The following is a 22643-nucleotide window of genomic DNA, read 5'->3' on the forward strand; positions in this document are numbered from 1 at the left end:
AAGCACAGGTGAAAACAAAAGACTAATGTATAATATAGTGCTTTTCTAAAGTCCAAAACCATTTGTCCTATCCACAAAAGACACCAATGCTGAAGTGGAGCTTCCAAAGCTGGTCCTCTGCTCCCCCTCACCACAGCCTGCAGAGGCAATGGTTGGGAGTGTTCAGGTGGCAGTCAGCTGATGCTCATGGAAGAGTCACAGTGAGCATTCAAGTCCAACACCTCAGCCCAGGGCTGTCCCAAAGCAAGGGCAGCCCCCACCAGGCAGCATCCTGTGGGCAACACAAATGGCCCAAGCTGGTGACAGCTGAAGTTCTGAGCTACTTCAGCTGCTTTCCAAAGCAGGCTCCTCTCTGGTGACACACACTCACTTCACCAGCTGATACTGCCAGCATCAGTGATGATAAACCCCAGAGGAGGTTAAAATAGATCCAAAGCATTTTCACTTTGCAGCTTGAGATCAGAGTTTTTGGGAAGGGCAAAAAGCAGTGCTATTATTAGTATCACAAATAACACACACAGACATTCTGAGAAACACTTGAAGTTGTTCTCAAAGGAAAATGGCTCAGTTACTCATTGTGTATTCTCAGAAGAACTCAGTTATTATGTTCCTTCCATTTCATGGGGGGAATGTCAAAGGAAAGAATTTCAGGAACCCCACAAGCGAAGGCAGCAGTCACACACCAGATGCCCACCAGCAGCAGCACACTGCTGTAACCCTGCTTAGGGCTGCCTTGAATATCTGCATATGAAGTACTGAGCACCAGCATCCAGATTCTCATACAGTTCTTCCCTATTTCCTTTATCTCTGAGTCAAAAACCATACTCAAATCTAGACACTAAGGTACTATCAACCACTACAAACACCTTGTTTGTACTGTTACTGACAAACCAGTACAGAGAGCTTCTACCATGAAGGAGAATTCCAGCAGTACTGGATTTCATTCTGCAAGGAAGGAGAAAAGAAGCACAAAAGTCCTCACCAAGAAGAGCCACCTGTGGATCCACCCCTGTCCCACTGCCCTGGTAGCACCTATGGCTGAGGCAGGGGGTCCACTTGGTAATGAAAGAAGAATGAAGGGGAAAGGACAGCAGTGGGAGCAGAGGATAAGGTAAGGATCACTGACTGCACAGCCTTTGAGCAAATAGATTTTTTTCAAGACATGATACTTAAACAAATACAGGTTTTGCCCTTTAAATGAAGCAGCTATCCTGCAATTGAGAAGCCTACAGGGCATCCATTTTGCAAACCCCAATTAGGTTTAAATTCAGTATGAATGTATCTGGGGGCTTGGCTCCCTGGCACAGGAGACCACTATTTGAGCTTTACAAGTCTTCTGAAAAGAAAGGCTCACACCAAACCACAGCAACAGGAAGACTAAATTTCCAACACAAAAGGAGTTTTTGATGCCTCCTTCTTTAAATGAAGCTACTATTTTTTAGAGTTTCTCCTTAAAAAATTTATAATTGTATTAAGGAGGAGAAGTTTCTTCCATACTGTTTCTGTACAATGCTTAGCATTACCCAGTGGTGACAGGATGTGCCCCCAGCACACAGCAAGTGTCAGTGTCACACAGCAGCCAACCAAATGGGGTGCATGTGCAAATTCCAGCTCTGAGCAATGAAATACAACCTGTCCAAGCCATTGCCTCATGGCAGTATGGCTAGGCAAACACCACTAATTCCATGGATGCTTAAAACAACAGTCAATTTGATGGAGACCAACCAGGGATTGTGTGTTTCACACCTGCAGTTTGACAAAAATTATTCTACAATTTAATTTTATAATGATTTGCAATCATAATTCTTCTTAGAACTAACATCAGCTTTTTGTAATATATTTTGTACAGGAAACGAAATTTAAAACTTTGTATTTTTTTAAATTAAAGTTATCTGTAAAAATAAGCATTCTTATACCTCAAAATTCTCTCAGCTTTGTTCTATAACAAATCTGATCTCTCTTAGTTCTTACTGAATGCTAAATAGTGCCCAGGGCCTTGAGGTGATGGTATTGTTATGGCAAGCTTGTTTCACAACTCAAGCATCAAAGGCCACCCTCACCTGATGCTTGGCCATCTCCATTCCCTCCAAAACCACCGTCTTAAAGTCCTCCTGTTTGTCCTGTGGAAGGAAAGAGGAGAACTTTCAGACTGCATTTCAAATATGAGAAGAATACTCTGCCGTGAAGGCCGTGCAGTTGCTTGGTTGGGTGCTGTGCTTCAGCTAGAAACATCACCCACCCCAACAAATCTGTCATCCAGAAATGGCAGACTCAAGCTAGAGTGGCCAAGACACTACTAGAGAAAACCAGCACTGCCAGTTTGTGCCTCTGTTTATTTCCAGCACTGCCAAGGGAGGTTTTTAAGCACATTTCCCTCAGATAACAGAGCTTGAGCAACACCATACTACATGAATCTAAACATGAGTCAGAATGCCCTGAAGGAAAATAAGGATCCACTCAATTTTTGCAGTTATTTTCTAAGAAAACCCCACAGCTATATGTAATAGTATTCTCCTCTGTATAAAGAGGAAATGGCCTGAAGGAAATATCCATTATCTCGTGTTTATCTCATCATTATACACCTACCTATGGTTCAGTGTGCAACTGCTGCCATGACTAAGGGGTTCCAGAAATTCCAAGAAGTTTTCTGAATCGTTGAAGCATACTGTGGGAGTCCTGACTTCAGGCATCTATCTCAGCATACAGTACTTACCAGCAGCATGTATATTTATAAATCACACATGATGTATAAATTCATGCACAGAGATTACTTGGAGTGTGAAAACTTTCTAACAGATACTACATTGAACAGCAGGGTTAGAGGCTATGCCTGAGGAGCAGGCAGTTAAGACTCATTCCTCCTTTATACATGCAAGAAGATAAATTTAGTCTCATCTTCATGGTTCAAAAAAATTATAAAATGCAAAATGCAGATATGCTTCAGACACTAGTTTTATCCCCCATAATTGTGAGCCTTGCTTCAATAGTTCAGATCTGCCTGCAACTAAGTGATCCTTAAATTTAATGTAGCCACTTGTATCTCAGCAGTAGTTCCTTTAACTCACTGAAGACATTAGAGACTGTAAATGCAGTAGCTACAGAGAGTTGCCACTGTTACAGACCTGACAAAGCCATCTACACAGAGAAACCTGAGAATAAAACTTCAAAACTTTCTGCCACATGGGTTTGCACTTCCTCCCTGCTTCCCTGGCTCACCCATCAACACTTCCCAGTGAACTGCCCCCGGGGGTCTCTGTCCTCACAGCAGGAGCAGCAAAAAATCTGACAGTTCTTACTTGGTGGCAGCAGAAGGGATCTCCCTGGGACAGGGCTTGGTCAGCTTCCATTGGCTTCATCAGCAGATCAAGCAGATCAGGCCTCCAAGCCCATAAACTGGGGTTGAATAAATCCCATGCACCAACATAATGACAGCCCTCATTCTGTTCCCACTCTACCAACTGTGCAGCCAAGATTTCCCCAGAACTGTTTCTGCCTTCTTCCGTTCATCACAGTCCAAGCCTCTGCTCAGTCTCAACACTCTTATTTCTGTCATGTTTAAGAATGCAACAGTTTTTTAAATTTTTGATTGTTATTAACAAAACTGGTTTTCTACTGCAAAAAAGTAGGTAGTCAGACTAGTATCTACATATATGACTGGCTGTCTTAAAGTGATTTTATGTTAAGTGTTTATTTTATTATCAGATAATGGAGCATATTTTACTTTTTATTTAAATAATACTTTTAATTTAGAAATCCAAAGTCAGTGATCATGATAATTTTAACCATAGCAGGTTATAAATTTTTCTGTGGTTTGTTTGATTCATTTTGGGGCTTTTTTGTTTGTTTGTTTTCTATACTTACATGTGTTTTTTGCCTGATGTTGACTTGAGATTCCTTCAGCTGAAATCTCCTACACCAGAAAAAATCCTTTCCATTCTTCATTGTTAAAAAAAATTAAAATATTCAAACCCAAACACTGCTGTGTGTTACTGTACATGAAACCTTTCAGTGAAAAGCAAAAGAAAAAAAGCACCATACCTTTGCTTTTTTCCGCAGCAGCTTTGCCAGGCGCACCACGTAGGGCTTGAATTCCCTCTGATGTGTTCCTTGTCTTCGGACTTCCAAGCCTGAATCATCTGATGCTTCTGGAATAAAAGCCCAACGATACCTGCCATGAGATAACACAAGCAGATGTTATCCATACTGAACATGCAGGCTCTTCTGAGCAATCAAAAATATGAGTGGATGAGGAAATCTGGTGAAGTATCAGAGACCATCACAAGAAAAAAATAAATGACAAAAATGTTCAACATTAGATTTAGAAATACTACAGGGCACAATCTGACACAGTGTGCACAAATCCTTCTAGTCTCCAACCCACACGAGTGTCTTTTAAACTGCAGGATAATTAGGGGTGACCAAATGTCTACAGAGCTGTGCCAGGACAGCAGCCCTCACACAGTCACCAGTGTGCAGTGTAAAGGAAGAGGCATTATACTTTATTTTGTCCTTCGTGGCCTCTCATTCCCAGGATCTCCAGCAAATGCCACTGGTTTTGCATTCATTTTTTTCCCAATGGAACAGGATTGCAGAGGCACTGAGGAAGCAGTTTGTACCCACTACTGACCAATATTAACCTATGGGATCCCCTTTCTATGAAGGTTTGTTGCCACATTTTCCAGACAGACTGTGCAGGAGCAATTTAAGCAAGTCATGCTGAGATGACATGCAGTGCTCTGATTTCATGCATTACTCACTGAGATGGGTGGGTGTATTTTGAGTTCTTAGGCATTACTGCAACTAAGAACTTTAAAAACAAAATACTTGAATAAATCACTACTACTAATGATCTCTCAAGTGTGGCAAATCTCTTGCCACAGGCGAAATCAAACCAGCTTGAACTAATTTGATATACAGCATCATTTCCCCTGGGGGCCACTCAGATACTGTGAGGGAGTGAAGTATGGGCTGCCCTGGCTGAAGTCCAAAGAAAGAAGGGAAACAGAAAACCAAACACTTTTATACACTAGAATTTTACCAAGAGGCATGGAAAAACATCCAAAAACTTAAATGACAACATTTTCTACTCACATCTGAAATTGAGGCAGGTTTTCAGATGGTAAAGCTAGAGCCAAGTCCAGAAATTTGCAAGCAGACAAATACAGGTTCAGCCACCTCTGGCTGTTGTAGGATGTGGAAAAACCATTACCACCTGTATAAGTTGTCTCCAAACCAGCAACAGATGGGCCAGAAGTTCTAAAATATATTATAGCAGGGAAGTGAGTCATAACAACCTTCTGCCACATTGAAAACTTTATTTTTCTTACTTGCCTTTACGAACACACAACGCTTTATTTACCAGCATTACCCTGAATTCATAAATCAAATCCCAACACAAGTCTGTGCCCTGAGTGCAGTTCTGTATGCATATATACAAATACATATATATATTATATGTGAGAAAATGTCAGTGTATAATGAATGTGTTGCACTGTATCTTATTCCCAGATATTTAAATTATGAGGAAGTTTAAAATTGTCAGTCATGTTGATATTACTTCACTTGAGGCAAAAACTCTCAAAAAAACAAGACAAAACAAAAAACCTAGGAAAAAAGTGAGCAAAACTTGGGCAAATAACTCTGGCTCATTTAAGAAATCTGCCTCTGCTCCTAGAATTAACTGAAATTGGATCACACTTTATAGAAAATAGATGAGATAAAAATGGATAATAAAACAAGAAAAATTACCTACTTCACTTACCTAATAAGAGAAGGAACTATGCTTTCATTTAGACAAAGAAAAAGGTGCATCAGTCTTATTTAGAGTAAGTGTATGACACAGAAAAGGTGTAAGTCATGCCACACATAATTTAATTGCAGCAGCAGTGCATTTTAGTCTGGCAGACATTGTAAGAACTCAGACACTTGTATCTTATAATTTCCCTTAGTGATTTATGATCAATCTGACAGCACAACTTTTTTGTTTTGTCCTGAACAGTCTGTCCCTGGTACTGCAGTCAGACTGAAGTAGCCTTTACTTGTCCTTCTCATTTGAGCTCAGTAGCTCTAAGACAAAGTATTTTAAAGAATTACTCCACTCCCCATCAGCATACCAATGAATTTTTATAAAGTTAAACAAGCAGGAAGTTCATACATTTACCTGGAAATGTCTTCATCAGCAGTGAGCTCCTGTTCCATCAGTAAAAACACTTGCACCTGAAGATCAAATGCTACATTTCAATACCATTTTCAATGGACTGTGACTTGGGAAAGCCTGAGTAATAAGCCTTAGACAAATAGTTTGGAGCTTTATTTCCTTTCCTGTATGAGTGGACACCGGCACCTTAAAGCTCTCTCATCCCTTATATCTAACCTGAATAACACAAAGGACACAAGGAACTGTCTCTTTTATGGCCAGGAAAGTTCTCAAAGGCTAATCTCCTCCACTACCTAGAAAGACAGCAAGACCAAAACTAAATGAGAATAAAGGATTGTTTAATGGAGCAGGTCAGGCTCATGTGTGAATTCCCAGAAGCACCACAGTCCTGCTAACTGAAAGTAGTTCCAAGACTGTGGTAACTTGTGTAAAGGCCAGGGCACAGCACAGGAGTCAGAAGACTACACTGAGTAGAATGGGTTTTCTAGTATTTGTACTATTGACAGGCTAAAAATTAAATACATCTATTGCTAAAACAACACACTTTAAAATCTTTTATATAGCTTTCCTCCTTCTATTGCTTGGATCTGTGGTTATTTAGGGGCTACATTAGGTATCTGCAGATTGAAAATATAATTAATCACAGCAATGATTCTGGTTTGCTTTCTCTGTTATTCAGTCCCTTGGGAACTCCTTGAATAGCAGGCTGAATGGATCACAGCATGCACCAGTCATTTTCCTCCATTCCCACTGCCAAAGGTGAAACCCAAAAGAGTGTGTCAAACAGCCAACACAGGAGATTCTGCAGGCAGAAACTCTGGAAACAGGTATTTTCACTCTTTTGTTATGAAAAGTAAAATGAGAAAGAAGAAATCTGAGCCAAGCCTTGTATAAATCTAGTTACAACATTTAGTCACAATGTGAACTGAATGGTCATCAAGTGCCAATAAATAAAATTGATTCTGACTCCTATACCTGGATTCTCATCCCCATTGCTGGAAGAAGAATGATCAAGAAAATAGAAACAGGGAACACTGAAAAAGAAGAGCAGGAGTGGGAGTGGTGGAGAGGGTACAGAAATTGAAGTAGGATTCAGTAGGGAACAATGAGGGCAAATGCAAATTTAATTCAGGAGACAGCTGAACAGCTGAAACAGTCTAAGCTAACAGATACTAAATTTCATCACAAAAAACAGACATCAGGACTATGAAAATAAGTCAGCTTTCAGTTTGTGGCCATTGCACATTTATTTGTACAATCTCTAGAAGAGATTTTATTAAAAATCTTGAGGAAGAATGAGGTTGTGTCTCAGATGTCCACCAGTCTTCTAAATAATGAATGACACCTGCAACTCACCAGTTCAGTGATCATGGTTGGCCAAAGTGAGGTAAGGTGCTGTGGAGACATTCTTAAAAGTAAAACTCTGAAAAACAGGAACACTTGGGAATGAAGGGTGGGCACCTGTGGCAACCGGAGACTTTCTACCAGCCTTTCTGAAACAAAAAGCCAAGAAGGATCCCTCAGTTCAGAATAATTCCAATGAGAATTTTCTCCTTCCCTCCTTTACTCTCAATGTTAACTTTAAGTATCTGCCATGGTAGTGTTCCAGTACTTTACTGGTTTTATTCTGTCAACATGAAGAAATAACCACTCCACCAAAGAAGGAACAAAATAGAGAAACCTCTAAAGAGTGCAGTTGCCTATTTTGGGTAAGTTCTCTAGATAAATGCAATAGTGCATCTGGGAACTTTGCAGAGTTTCACCAATTACCAGAGGAGGAGTTAACAGATTCCAAACAATACAAAATCATCCTGAACAACTCAGATGTATTATTGTTATTAAAACACTGCACCATCATAATACTTGAGAAATTACAAAGGGATTATATGGTTTTATTGAATTATGATCACCTCTATATACAGAGGCAGACACAATGAAATTTTTCAGTCCAACCAGCACACATGCATGTTGCAGTTCAGACCAGTAAAATCTCCTTATTCCATGAACATAGTAATCTCAGCTACTGAATCGACTGGAAATTAAAAGAAAAACAAAAAACAAAAAACCAACCAACAACCCAAATATTCTTAATTAAAATTAAATATAACTAAATTTAAAAAATAAATATAAACAAATAAAAAATAGATTCTAGAACAAACAAAACAAAAAAGCTGATGCAACTGATTTTCCATATAGGAGAAGAGACCAAAGTGTCCCTTTGGTGCCATGAAAAAATGGTACATCTAAAAGCTGCTGCTAACTATTAGCATCACCTAAGAAGAAGATCCTAGCAGTTTCCATTCCCAGTCACTTAAGGTAAAGGTTCATTGTAAGAAATAAACTTCAATGATAAATATGACAGATAAACTGAACTGAGGAAAAAACACCGGCAAAAGAACTCAAGAATTCAAAATGTCAAGGTCAGTTTTCCTATTTTTCCCTAATTGATTGGTTTTTGTACTTCAGATGTTCATGTCAACACATATTGTGTAGGCATCCAAGGATATTGATCAAGGGATAAAATGACAGATCAGTGAAATTATCTGGATTAAAGACAACTGGCAACCACAAAATCTGCATATTTTGTAGTCATTTAAGACAGAAAACATTTTAACCAAAAGCTGCAGAAACTTTGTTTCAGCTATGGAAACAGTATCACACACTGATCTAACAGGACAAAAATTTAAATTGCTTTTACACGGTCACACAAGCATTCCACAGCTAACAGGAAGAAGTCCACTGACAGATACATATTTACTGACCTTGTATGTCTGGCAGGTATTTCTGGTACTGGTCTATCTCACTGCTAAAAATGGCAAAGGCGAGTCTCTTGAGGAGCATGGCGCGCTGCTCCAGCTCCGCCTCTCTGTTAGCAAACAGATTGAGGGAGCTGCTCTGGGCCACAGCCACTCGTGCTGAAAGAGAAAAGGGAAAGTGCAGCCAAGAGCTGATGAATTTCCCTTCTGCACAAATAACTCTTTCTTCACAATACTGGGGTTTGAAAGCAGATGTTAAGATGATGTATGGTTTGCATTTGAATCCGTAACCAGAAATTCAAAATGAAAGTTGAAGGAAACCCTGCAAGTATACACAATAGCGGCTGGGTTTAGGGGCTTTTGGGAAAGAGTTTAGCCATTTTTTAAAAACAAAATTTGAATGTGTTGATGCTCAAAAAATTTTAAAGTGCAGGATCAATTTTTTTAAGCAGTTAAGTGTCAGATCTTCAAACCCAAACCAACCAAAAACCACCCCCATCCACTCTGCCTAATCAGCTTTGCCATATAGACAAAATTCACTGTGTGCCAGGATGGTATCAAATTCTCTCACTTCGGGTTATTTATGGAGCTCCAGAAACATATAGTCAAAGAAAACATGAAAAACACTGAATAAATCAAATTGGAAGAAGTGTTGAAAAAGTGTTTTCTTTAAGATACTTATTTTTCATTTATTTAATGTTTATACTGGAGAGAAGTCACCACTATATCAATACTTACTCATCAAATCTCTGAACGTGGTTTTGTCATGTGTCATCAAATTATCCATAATAGCTCTCCAACTAAAAGAGAAAAATCAAACACAAATCAGAAAAGCAAGAAAAAAGCAAGAATTTTCAGGAACATTTGCAAATTTTTTCTGCTCTTTCTGTTTAGGCTAAAGCTTCCAATCCAAGCTCTCTGCCTCATAAGGTACCATTTACTTGGTGTTATTTGATCTGAAACTGTGTTTCTTGAACCCCTTTCTCCAAGAAAATAAGGGATGCCATTCAGAGGGACCCTAACAGTTTTAAGAAGCGGGCCCATACAAACATTATGATGTATGAGGCCAAGTGCAAGGTCCTGCAGAATGGTCAGAGCAATTCCAAGCACAAATACTGGCTGGGCACAAAATGAATACTGAAATGAACAGCTTTGAGGAGAAGGACTTGTGGCTGACGGTGGATGAAGATGAAAAACTGAATTTTATCTGCCAATGTGTGCTCACAGCCCAGAAGGGCAACTGCATCCAGGTTTGCACCAAGAGCATGGCCAAGAGATCAAGGGAGGTGATTCTGCTTGTCTATTCTGCTCTGGTAAGACCCCACTTGGAATATTGCATCCAGCACTGGGACCCCCAGCATAAGAAGGATGTGGACTCCTTTGAAGAGGTCCATGGGAGGGCCACAAAGATAATCACAGGACTGGAGCACCTCTCCTATGAAGACAGGCTGAGAGTTGGGGTTGTTCAGACTGGTAAAGAGAAGGCTTCAGGGAGATATTCTGGAAGCTTTCCAGTAACCTAAAGAGCCTCCAGAAAGCTGAAAGAGACTTTTTACAAGGGCATGGAGTGATAGGACAAGAGGGAATTACTTTTAAAGTAAAGTAATCCCACTTTTAAAGAGGACAGATTTAGATACTAGGAAGTATCTAAATTTATTGTGAGGGTGGTGATGTCCTGGCACAGGCTGACTGGTGAAGCTGTGGATGTCCCATCCCTTGAAGTGTTCAAGGCCAGGTTGGATGGGGCTCTGAGCAAACTGGTCTAGTGGAAGGTGTCCCTGCCCATGGCAGATGTATTAGAACTAGACCATCTTTAAGGTCTCTTGCAATGCAAATCATTCTATGTTTCTACAAAATGCTATCCATGTTTTCCTCACATTTTTTTTTTAATTTTAAGAGAATTATTTTTAAAAATAGATTTGTGCAGAGAAATATACCTCATATCAGTTTCATATTTCATGTGGTAACCTAAACCACAGAAAATCTCTATTTCTCTCTGTAAAGATCTATTGGGAAATTTTAGTCCCTATGTTAATGGAATACATGAAATTTGTAAGGGCCATCCATATAAGCAAGAAGAATAAAGTCTTACTGGTTAACACAGGAAGCATCCATCTGGAAGAAACTGGAATCCATAAAGAGGTCAAAGGCTTCCTTTTTCCATGCTCTCCTTGTATACTGATATCCACTAAGACTGCTTAATAACTGGACACAAGCTCGATAGCTGGATGCGTTGTGAGCACTAAACAAAGAAAACGTCACATAAACCAATTTTGAATTGTTGCTCTATAGAAGTTTGACAGACATCTAATCCTTAACATGCCTGTTTTAACTTAAGTGCCACCATCCAAATTCCTACTGGCTGTAGGCATCTACATCAATTCAATAAACTAAAGATACCTGTGATTACGGAGGTAGGGCACAACATAGTGCATAATATTTACAAGCAAAGGAATAACTCTCTCTTTTTCATCACTGTAGAAAACCATGTCCAGGAGATGAGCCAAAACCTATAAAATGAGAGGAAGATATGTTATAATGCATTCTCAAATTGGTTTTTACATATCATTCAGTATTTTTTTTTGTGTATAATGTTCTTTACTGAACATTCAAGTTTATGATAGAAGTGATCACATTTCAGGTACTATGCAAAATCCAGAGTATAAAGATTCCATCATTTTTATAACACATTTAAGGTAAAAGCACAGAAGCACAAATTCCTAGTTAAAGCACTCTAGAGAATAAACTACTAACAAAGAAAGAATGCAAAGACTGACTGTAATTATCAGCAGTAAAGAAGATGTAACACAAAGATAAACACACAAAGCTTACAATCAAAAAGGCTGGCTATACCAGACATCTGAAAGGCCATGCTTTATACCTCATCCATCTCAATGGGCTAGTAACAAACTTTTATGTGGCAAGACCCAGAATCCGTTCACACCAGTGTTTCCCATTAATCTCTTTCTCCAAGCTTCTAGTCCAAAACTTTTCACAATATAGAAGTTTATTAAAAGACACTATTCATTATCTCCAAGGAAACATTTACCTCAGAAAGTAAGGTCAACGCATGGACACTATAAACAGATGGAGTTATATTTGAAGTTTCCATTGCTGGAGACAGCATATCTAAATGAAGATAATAATAATAATAAAAAAATGTCCAAAGTTAGCTTTCTCAAGCCATTATTTACCTTACAGCATATTTTAAAAATAAGCATTTTGAAGATGCACAAGCTTTCCAGACACATTAGTGCTAGAACAATACTGAAGAATTTTACATATATTCAAATATAGCAAAGGTGTTCTCTTGATTAATTTTAGCATGAAAATTAATGTTTTGTTTTAAATAAAGATGAAAATGAATCTACCTTCAACATCTGATTCTAAGTTGTTTCCATCAACCATAATCTTGGGGGAAGGCTTAACCTCTAAGTTTCGTCTTAGCCAAGTGGTCTGTTCCAGGGAAGAACCAGCAATTGCCCCAATGGCATCCACTATCTTGTGTGTTACATCCTGGTAGAAAAAACCCCAAACATGTTAAGAACTTTGTGCAGAGGGGCTGTATTCATTGTCCTGACATGTAGAAAATCCATATAACCACATATAGAATTGCTTTCAAATAATTTCTATATTACCAGTGATTAATATCTTCACAGAAAAGGAGAGTTTTTTCAAAAAATTGTAAATATAAGGAGAAGATATTAAAGAGTAGTTTCATACTACAGACCTGATATCAAATATTTCTAGTACATTCGAGCATCCAGTTCCAACCCCACTGCCATGGACATGGACACCTTAGACTAAACCAGCTGTTCAGAACCTCATCCAAGTGGCCTTAAACAATTCTAGTGACAGCAACTGCAACTTTTCTGGGTAAGCAGTTCCAGGGCCTCACCACCTTCACAGTACAGATTTTTTTCCTAATATCTAATCTGAACATAATCTCACTTTGAAGCCATTCCTCCTTGTCCTGTCACTGCATGTTCCTGTAAACAGACCCTCTCCATCTTTCTTGTGGCTTCCTCCAGGTACTGGAAGCCTTCACTTTTCCAGGCTGAACAAACCAAATTCCTTCAGCCTTTTCTCTTAAGAGAGGCTGCTCTAATCAGCTTGGTGGCCCTCCTCTGGACTTGCTCCAAGAGGTCAGTATCCTTCCTGTGCTGGGAACTGGATGATCTTAAGGCCCTTTCCAACCCAGGAAAAACCCCTCTGATTCTATGGTTTATTGTTCAGTTATTTTAAAAAGACACATACAGCAAATTTCTTACCTGTAGATCTCTTTGATCTTTCTTATTCTCCAGACTTGGGTTTTTCATGATGAACTCATTAAGAACACTGAAAAAATACAGAAGTTGAATATGGATTTTCTTCTCATGATACATGATTCAGCAGTTTTCAGAGTTAGGACAAATCTGAAGACATTTATTTGTGCAATATTTAATTACTAAACCCACAGGGATTGCTACTTATCAATATTCCAGGAAACATCTTTTCAAGTTCCTTAAGTTAATTTTTATCATAAGAGTTTAACAAGAACAGGTTTTACTTGATTATATACAAAAATATCTTCAGAGACAGTTTACTAGGGAAGTTAAACTCAAAATATTGAAGAAAATCGTCCTTGAAGCATTATACAGAAAATATATTCAAAGTTATATTTCTAACAGTCCACAAACTGTTTCCATGGTGAGAATTCAGCCCACTCTAGTGGGCTTCAAATACCTAAGAAATAGTCATTGTTGTTATTTTTTAGGAAAAATCAGAAACTTACATCTGTTGCTTAAAGAGCCTGAATCACTGAAATAATCATTAAGGTGAGGTTGTGGCTTATATCATACACTATAATATAAAATTTAATATATGTAGCCATTCCTCAGAGAAGAAACTAATTTGATAAGGCCCACAGAACTTAGGCAATAACTCTATGAGTCAAAAGTAAGGGACAGATTTAGAAACACTAATACTTCAGAATAATTTCACACACCTACATTTGAGCATATTTGAAAATTGCAAATACCAGAAGCACTTACCCAAGTATGAGAAACTGTCCTGGGGCTGGAAGACCAACCTGTATGGAATCCTTTAACAGAAGCAGCAGGGCTGCCCAGCTGTCTACTAAGCTGGTCACTGGAATCCTAAGGAAGAGACAGCAGCAATGTCAATGATGAAAACATCATCTCCCTCAGGTATTCCCCCAATTTCTTTTTACATCGCATCTCTGCTGTCAGATATTTGGAATCAACACCCTTACAGCTTCTTTTAATACGAGGTTGCTATATCAAGCCTTTAAGAAACAGTTGAAGGTAGAAGAACAGCATTTAAAAGATGCTTTTCATTACAAAGCTGGAATGGCATGAATGAGTTACAGCACAATTAAGATCAGCTTTCTTTGGGCAGACTACATGCAGGATTTTTAGGTGGAGGAAGAAAGGTGATGCAGTACTATGGAACTCACAAAATAAACCACCTTTTTTAACAAACCTACAGATCAAACCCATTCTTTCTTCACTATTTATATTACACAGACTATTGATCATCCTGTGACAAAAAGATGTAAAATATTCAAGTTGATTATCTGTTTCCTGATGACAGAAATAAAATTGGGTTTGTTTTCTCACCTTTGAGTATAAGCATAGAAAAACTGCAACATGCAGACTTCCAGCGAAAGATGCTTCTAGAAAAAGATATGAAACCTGTGTTATCAGAAAGAAGTGGCTTTTTTTTCCCCTCACTAGGGTAAAATTGACAATGCTATAATGTTACTGCAATGCCTAAACATATAGCTTAATTTAATAGAACACTAAAAATGCCCTTTCAGACATCCCTCTGTAAAGTTATATTTTTCATTTATCTCTTAGATATAGTGAAAATGTTCACATTGTGCTGCTCAGCTTTGTCAATGAAGTACCCATATCATCAGTGTTCTAAGCTGCTTCAAGAGGACATCATGTAAATCAATAGGATCTGTAGAGTTTCCTTACCTTGTCCTTTGCTATGGCTGGAGGCTGCTTCAGAACTTCTTTCACTGTCTGTATGACAGTCTCTGTTCTCATAACACTGATAGAGCGAACCAGCTCAACCAGCAGAAGTTGTTCCTCACATGCTGTAGGAATAACCTAAAAGAACCAGATGTATGTCACAGATTATCAACACAGACAATGGCTATGCCAAAACTAAGGCAGCTGTCCTCATGGCATTGAAATTTTATCACTTAACAGTTCATCTAGAGACCTGGTATCACCTACTCTTCCCCTGAAGAATTCAGGAAGGTTATCCCATTCTAGTGGTACCTCCCTGACAGTACAGTTGCTAATTAGAAATGCAAATATTGTCCGTACTTTATTGTCTTTTTTCACTGGAATGTCTGAATTTTCTTCTTCCTAACACTAAATCACTTAGAAGTATTAGCACTATTTGAAGTGACCACTGTAATATAAACATACCTTTGTCCTTGAAGTATTTTTGTTTTGCCTCCTTTCATTCCACACAAATGCAATAGCAGCCATGAAGTGAACACCATGATTCATTGAAATTGGACCCAAAAGTTCCAGAATCTGTTGCCTCAAATTCTGAAATACGAAAGCAGAACACATACCCTTTCAGATAAGCATCTTAGCATTAAGTTCAAAATCTTTTCTCTGCAGAAAGCAAAGAGGTGACATATTGCACTGAACTGATAAATTTTAGCTTAAAAGCATACTCAATACTCATTTATAAAAGCCTATTTTTTGTGGTGAGTGAGTAGATGAGGACAAAGGCATAAAAATTCAATTTAGATTTAAGGGAAGAGGATTGAAATTATTTTAATGAAGATATTAACGAACAATTGAAATGATATTATCCCTGATGTTCTAACCTTAGTTGACCCAAGATTAATAGTGGTGATGGATGCAGCCGCAGCAGCAGTAGTTTTCTCTGAAGAATCTGCAAGGTGCAGGATGCTCCACAGTAAAGTCACAGAAGACATAATCATATGCAAGATAGAGAGGATCCCATTACGTGCTTCAACCAAATGCTTCTGATCTACATTAACCAAAAGCTAGTGGGAGAGAAGAGGAGAGGAGATAGAGAAGAACATAAACAGCATATTTAAAATAAAGAAAGTTTTGACTTACCTAACATGGGAGCTTTCAACCTTAACTCTTTTTCATAATTTTTTCATTAATTATTAAAATATGTACAGCTTTGAGACTTTTAAAATAATAGAGAAACTTTTGTTGAGTTGGGCAATATAAAATGTACTCTGAACACGGGAGGTCTCATGTCTATAGCAATCAATTTTGTACCCTCTGCCTATACCTTTGCAAAACAATTATTTCAGAATTGTAAGTCTAGCTAATACTCTAGGCAAAATTATTTATTTACATAAGCAAAACCTACTTTCAGTCACTTTTAAATGAATGGAAAGCAAAGGGGTGTAATAATGGTGAAAAAGCACAAAAACAAGATAACTGAGAAAAAGGGCAAAAGTGTCTCATGGAACCTGGACCAAATTCTTAAGAGAGACTATGCTCAGAATATCAGATCTAAAAATACTGCTTGACTAAAAAGAAAAATTGTAAATATACAGAAGGAACAGAAGGATAATGTTTAGACATATTGCAAGGTGAACACAACAAAGGCAGCTCTATAAAGTGGAATTTTAAAGGTCTTAAAGTTAAGGAATTAAACTTCTGTTATTTCAGGGTAACAGAAAACCAAAACAAGCAAAGAAATATAAGAGTATTCTCTTAAAAGTATCATCCAAAGAAACGTGGTTTTCTGTTTGTATTGTCAGTAAACCCCCATATTTATAGCTAAGACAATATATTTGTTATTTTTGTCACCCAGATCTTCATAACTGCTAATATAATCACAGTCCTTGATTTGACATGAATTGCCTAGGAATGTCTCAGACACGCAGATAAGTTCACCTGATGATACTGTGTAGATGGATCCAGGAGGCAGTAATGAATTATTGTTGTGATCCCTTCTAATAAAGTGAGAACCATATCTGGGGGAGTGACTGATGCCATCCAGAGAGGCCTAAAAGAAGAGTAATTTTTTTTTAATGAGTTAATCTGACAGCAGAGTAATTCAAAACAATCAAATTCAGTTAAAAAAATTATACCTCTACATCAACATACCTATTATCAGATAATCCAGTTTCATATTTATACTGCTGAATTAAATTATCCAAGTTCCTGCAGAGCTGAAGAGTCACTGAAACAACCACCCTTTGAAGAACTTTTCCCATGTAAGGCAACGTAGAAGTGATAAGGCCAATCCACTGGGGATGCATTTTACAGGCACAGTGCTGGTGCAAAGCTCGTATCACTGCACACAGAAACATGCCTTGGCAGGTTATTGGCTGGGAATGTAAATACTGCAGAGAAGTCATCGGCTGCTGGGGACCAATGTGCTCCAGGTCTGTTATGACAAAGTCAAACACAGTTTCATTTTCCTCAGGCACAGTCATTACTCTGTGTTCCAGCACAATCAGCCGCTGAAGTACTTTCAGAAGTTGTGACTGCAGAGTACTACCATTGTCAAACTCATCCTCAGAAAAATTTATAAGGCTGTCTTCAGAGAAGCCTTCTTCTACAGCCACTATGTTTTTTCCAGCTATCTTTTCACTGTGCCATTTCTGGGCACTGAAGATAGAAGACAGCAGACAATGCAGGATCACCTTCTGAACCTTGCACTTGGACAACATGTCTGAAATAAAACTAGGAAAGCCCTTGGCAGAGCTTTCTATCACTTTTGCCAACTCAGCAAAGAGGAGTGTCAGAATTTCTATACTCATCATCTGCATGTTGCGGTTTCCTATGAGGTCTTGTGAGGTTACTTTAACGTGAGTTGGATAATGGCTCCGCATGTAGTATAGACACAAGGAGATGAGAATTTCTATGTACATAGAGCTCCGAAAGTTATGGTTAGAATCAACTGGGATGTGACTATAGAAATCCTTGCCCATTACAGATATTCGATGCCTGGCTAGAAGATTCTGGAGCAATGAAAGCTGAGGAGTGTATGCATTGTTGACACTGGTAGTGGAGATGGCACTTACAAAAGCTGAGGGATTTGTTTTCAGAATTGCCTTAATTGCAGAAAAAGCATACAATGTCCTTGAAGAGTCATACAACTGGAGATAAAGCAGCACATGCTGATACAGCGGATGGATATTGAAGTTAGGAGATTTTCGCATTCCTGGGGATCCAACATCACTTTCTATTTCTGAAATTTCTCCTTCTCCACAACTGTACCAATTTTCTAAATCAAGACCATCACTAAAGAAGACATTTGTTTGTTTAAGCTTTTCTGTTTGTGCTTTCTTCTTCTCTTCATCTTTCTTTTTGGCTATTTTTACCTTAGGTTTTGCACCTGGTTGCTTACCAGCCTCTTTAACAATTGTTTCTTTTTCTGACATTTTTTCTGGTTGCTTTCCTTTAAAGCTGAACTGAATACTACTGTGGCTATGTTTTCTAGACTTTGATTCAGTGGAAGAAAGAGTAAGATCAGAGAAGGATTGCTGACTTTCTGCAATACAAGGTGAAGAGTTATTTCTTGACATTTCATCTCCTAAGCTCTCAAGTCCAGTCTCAGTTGAGGCTGATAGTAACTGTGAGCTGTCATTACTAAGTAAACTACTTTGGCTACTTTGAATATTTTGATCATCACTTTTTGTAACCTCTACAGAGCTATCCAATGAGCTGAATTTACATGAAGCATCCTCAGAGTGCAGACTGTCTTTAACCGATTCAACTTCTTCTCCAAGACCACTTACAACTTTGCATATAAGATCTGTAACCACTTGTTGCACGATTTCATCAGGTGAGTCTTCTTTCAGAGTCTGAGAGCTATCTTGAGCACTCAGGCTTTCTGTTTCCACTTCATAACTGATGTTGTCTCCAGTAGATGACTGAGAACAGCCAGAGTCAGAACTCTGCAGTATTTCAGCCTGATGATCAGGAAGATCAAAATCAGACACAACCATTGGTATGGTCTCACTGCTGGTACTTAACAAGGAAAGCCTGTCACTCAGAGGATTGACAGTCAGGCTGAAGTTCTCCATTTCATCCACACCAAGTTGCTTCTCATTGCCTTCTTTAGGTATAATAAGTTGTCCTTGGCTTACAGGCATGTGGGAGAATGCTTGAAGAACACAGAAAAATGCATACATATAAGATTTTGTTCTTCAGAATAAGAATTCAGATTTAAAATTTAGAATTTAAACTATTATTGAGACTTCAAATTATGAAGGCAGGATAAAGAGTGTCTTTCTATTTCACAGAAGAAAAAATATGTTAATAAGCAAATGACAAGTTCGCAAAAACAAAGCAAAATTGTTTTAGCAGTATACCTGAGCAAAACAACATAATTCTCCATGAAGCATTATGCAGTCTTATCTGCTTTCATTTTCACAAGAAACAGAATTAGTAAATTCTAAACTAAAATTATGCAATACATGCAAACACCACCTTCAAAAGCCTTTTTGGTAGGCTTTCAGCCAGCCCCACATCATCCATAAAAATGTTTAATTTCTTGGTTAAGCGTCAAGCCATATTCTTATGTTCTACCAAGACTCAGTAAGATGTAACAAAATGCTCTGCATTAAAATACTTGCATATCATTTTAATGTAAAAACAATACAACTTTAAACAGTACTTGGGGCACACAAACTTGAATTAGGAAAATACCACACAAATGCAAATATAAGCCATAGTTATTCCAGCAGTTTTTTCAGTTACCCTCAAAAATTTCTACTATGATTTCAACATTGCATGTAAACAGCAAGCAAAGAAATCAAGAAACTTCCTACAGGCTTCTTGTGTACATACCATCAGCACAGCTGAACTTCTGCATGAACTGCTTTTCATTTTCTTCTTCAGGGTGATTGGGAGATTTAGTCCAGTAACATTCAGCCTGTACTCTCTGAACTGAAACTCGCTGAGTTTTTGGATGGAGAAGCAGTAGGAGCAAAGGTTCAAGAACCCTTGCAATATCATGTCTTTGAAGCACTTGATTTAACCAGGCTTGTCCCACTGACCAAGTAGAACCATCCAAGCTATTGAGGCTGTCCAGCATGATAAACAAAGATCTAGAATGGAAAGAAGAAACAATCCAGTGGATATCGTCCACTACTCACAGAGTAATCCCATTTTAATCTCATACATGACAAATTTAATGTCGGTACATACTCCAGTCTCTTCTCCATACAAAGTAGTATTTTCTTTGGAATCAAAACTTTGAACTTGCTCTTTTTTTTTTAGTCTAGTCCAATGAAGGAATGGGCAGGAAGAGCTAGTAACAAAGTCACTTTTAACAGTTGCTCTAATAGTAGCAAGATCAAGTATTTGTACAGCTATTAGCATAACAAGCCTTGGTTGTCTTGTAAGTGGTATGCCATTAAAAAATATACAATTTTAAAAGCCAATTCACAAACATATATGGAAAATAAAACATTCGAAGATCTTGTCTTCAAGAATAGAGAGGAGAAATATACTTGACAATTCAGCAGTTCCTACAACTATTAGTTTCTTAACAGTTTTAGCCTTGAGAATCCTTTTCGGACAAGGAAAAACAATATATATAGTGGACTCTGAATTTTACCTACTGTTTTACATTCCCCAGTAGTACATAAGCTTTTAGCTGTATGCACAGAATTTATCACCATTTATGCAATGAGTGACCGCATAAGATAAAGAAATAACCTTTTTACTCTACACTTTACAGCTAAGTATGCAATACAAAATCTAAATAAACACTTTTCCACAACATTTGCGCTAGCTGAGGAAGACACGAGCAGTTCAGAGTCCAGATCTTCAGTCTTTTCTAAGAAGGTAGTCCAATACCAGAACACAAAACAGAAATCCTCTGCTGCTTGCCATAAATGACCTCTTACACAAAACACAGATTAAACAAAAGAACTCATGTTTTAGCACTTGCTTGCTATTTGGTTTTTAAGTTTTTTTTAGTTTTACTGTTACTTTCTACATAATATAATTCAATCCTGGGTTGATTTCTCTCTCCTGCTCCTACATTAAAACACAGCAAGAACTCAGATATTAAACTCAATATACAGCACAGTGATGGTCAATGAATATTGTCACCATTCCTTCCCCACACTCTTTATAGCTCCCAGGAAAAATTTACAGCTTACATAATCATCACTGTGAAAACAATTTTGTCTAACACAAATTCTTGTCCACAAATTCATTTTTTGTCTTCTTCCTTCCTCTCACATCTACACTGTAGTTCTTCAATTTTTCAATGCCCTATGTTGCCCCGTATAATACCGTCAAAGATTTTGGAGTAAAATTATTTCAACTGAATCAGACTTGTAATCACCAACCTGTCAAAGGTGCGGCCAAAGGAAGAAGATTTGTTAATATGAAGATCTCGTGTGAGATGCCATAGCACTGCAAACTTGGCATGAGCTTCCATTCTTACTTTCTGTGAACCAAACCATAAGTTAGATCTGTCAGAATGTAAAACTTCTGATAAGAACTGGAAAAAGAAAGTCATACAGCATCCTAAATGATATAAGATATAATGAAATTTACTTCTTTGATTATGTACTATTTTTTAATCTTAAAAGCAGTAGAAGCCAACAATAGGTGCCTATGAGCAATTAAGTACCATGAAAGATTCTCTCCTATCTCCATCTTGCCTTAGTTTTAAAGTTTAGCCTGTCTCTTTCTATTCAACTTATTTTCATTCCATTACTGCCATACTAGAAAGAAACAGAATAATTTTCTAGCTAGATATGTAGATTAAGCTCTTCCCTAACAAGTAAATTTAACTCTGGAACAAATTGGACCAATAGGACATGCTTACTGACCAAAGGATTCATAATGACTAATACAGTCATAGCAATAATATGCAGAATATCATAGAATATCCTGAGTTAGGAGGGACCTACAGGGATCACTGAAATCCAGCTCAGTATATTTTATGGTAAAAATGGTGTAAAGTAAGAATTGTTCTGTTTATCTCCTTACTGAGGCTGATCCAGGCAAAGAGTTATTCCAGCAAGGCTGCAAACAACAGCAAATGTCGTGATATGACTTGAACACATGTATAAAAACAGCTTCACCCAAAAAGACAAGGAAGCTAGTAAGCCTTAGTAAGAGTGAACAAAGCACAGCAATCAGGACAACACCAAATAAATAATCAAAATTACTTCGAGTACTCTAAGGGCTTAAACTAAATTACTAAATAAGCAAAGACACAACGACAAAGATTTTCACTTGTTTGTTGTTAGAATATATGGTTATAGGACATGAACTGTAGGTATTTGTACCCTTAACCAAAGTGAGACAAAACTAAAAACTGTTAAAACAACTTTTTTTTTAACAATCTGACGTACTTCCAGACTTAGTTTACATCATACAACTTAAGAAGCTTTGCAACAGCTTCTTATCTATCCAATATCTGTCACAATAATGGAAACTTTAGGTAAAAGCTATGAAAATGACGAAAAAAAACCAAACAGTTCATGTGAAACAAACTAAAAATAGAACAACCTCTCCACACCAAAAACAAAAACCAAAAGAGACAGCATCACTTGTATTTAGAAAAATATGTTTCTCACAGGAAAATAATCCACAAGATTACTGCAAAATGCATACAGTTACACAAAATAATACACTGAGTTACTGAATAGAGTGAAAATAGCAATTCCCAAACACATAGAGATAACTCCATGTAAGCCCTTGCAATCCATGCTGTGAAGATGTAAGAAA

General features: G+C 37.8%; 1 protein-coding gene across 4 annotated transcripts in view; it reads right to left on the reverse strand.

Moving 5' to 3' along the window:
* DOP1A (DOP1 leucine zipper like protein A) overlaps positions 1–22643 on the reverse strand; it is a 61096-nt gene that overhangs the window by 641 nt on the left and 37812 nt on the right. For 2 of the 4 annotated variants that reach the window (XM_036379342.2, XM_054514179.1), the window contains 21 exons: positions 21251–21351; positions 19737–19996; positions 17043–19050; positions 16830–16941; positions 15773–15955; positions 15360–15485; positions 14898–15032; positions 14535–14590; positions 13947–14051; positions 13185–13251; positions 12285–12429; positions 11963–12042; positions 11314–11423; positions 11006–11155; positions 9652–9713; positions 8920–9072; positions 7514–7650; positions 6161–6216; positions 5092–5256; positions 4039–4168; positions 2061–2120 (listed from right to left, as the gene is read on the reverse strand). In XM_036379342.2, coding sequence (XP_036235235.1) covers positions 2061–2120; positions 4039–4168; positions 5092–5256; positions 6161–6216; positions 7514–7650; positions 8920–9072; positions 9652–9713; positions 11006–11155; positions 11314–11423; positions 11963–12042; positions 12285–12429; positions 13185–13251; positions 13947–14051; positions 14535–14590; positions 14898–15032; positions 15360–15485; positions 15773–15955; positions 16830–16941; positions 17043–19050; positions 19737–19996; positions 21251–21351 — 4401 coding nt within the window. The remainder of the gene's footprint in view (positions 1–2060; positions 2121–4038; positions 4169–5091; positions 5257–6160; positions 6217–7513; positions 7651–8919; positions 9073–9651; positions 9714–11005; positions 11156–11313; positions 11424–11962; positions 12043–12284; positions 12430–13184; positions 13252–13946; positions 14052–14534; positions 14591–14897; positions 15033–15359; positions 15486–15772; positions 15956–16829; positions 16942–17042; positions 19051–19736; positions 19997–21250; positions 21352–22643) is intronic. The other 2 variants (XM_036379345.2, XM_054514180.1) reach the window with 1 other exon arrangement.

This window comes from Molothrus ater, chromosome 3, assembly GCF_012460135.2.
Source record: "Molothrus ater isolate BHLD 08-10-18 breed brown headed cowbird chromosome 3, BPBGC_Mater_1.1, whole genome shotgun sequence".
Taxonomy (NCBI): Eukaryota; Metazoa; Chordata; class Aves; order Passeriformes; family Icteridae; genus Molothrus; species Molothrus ater.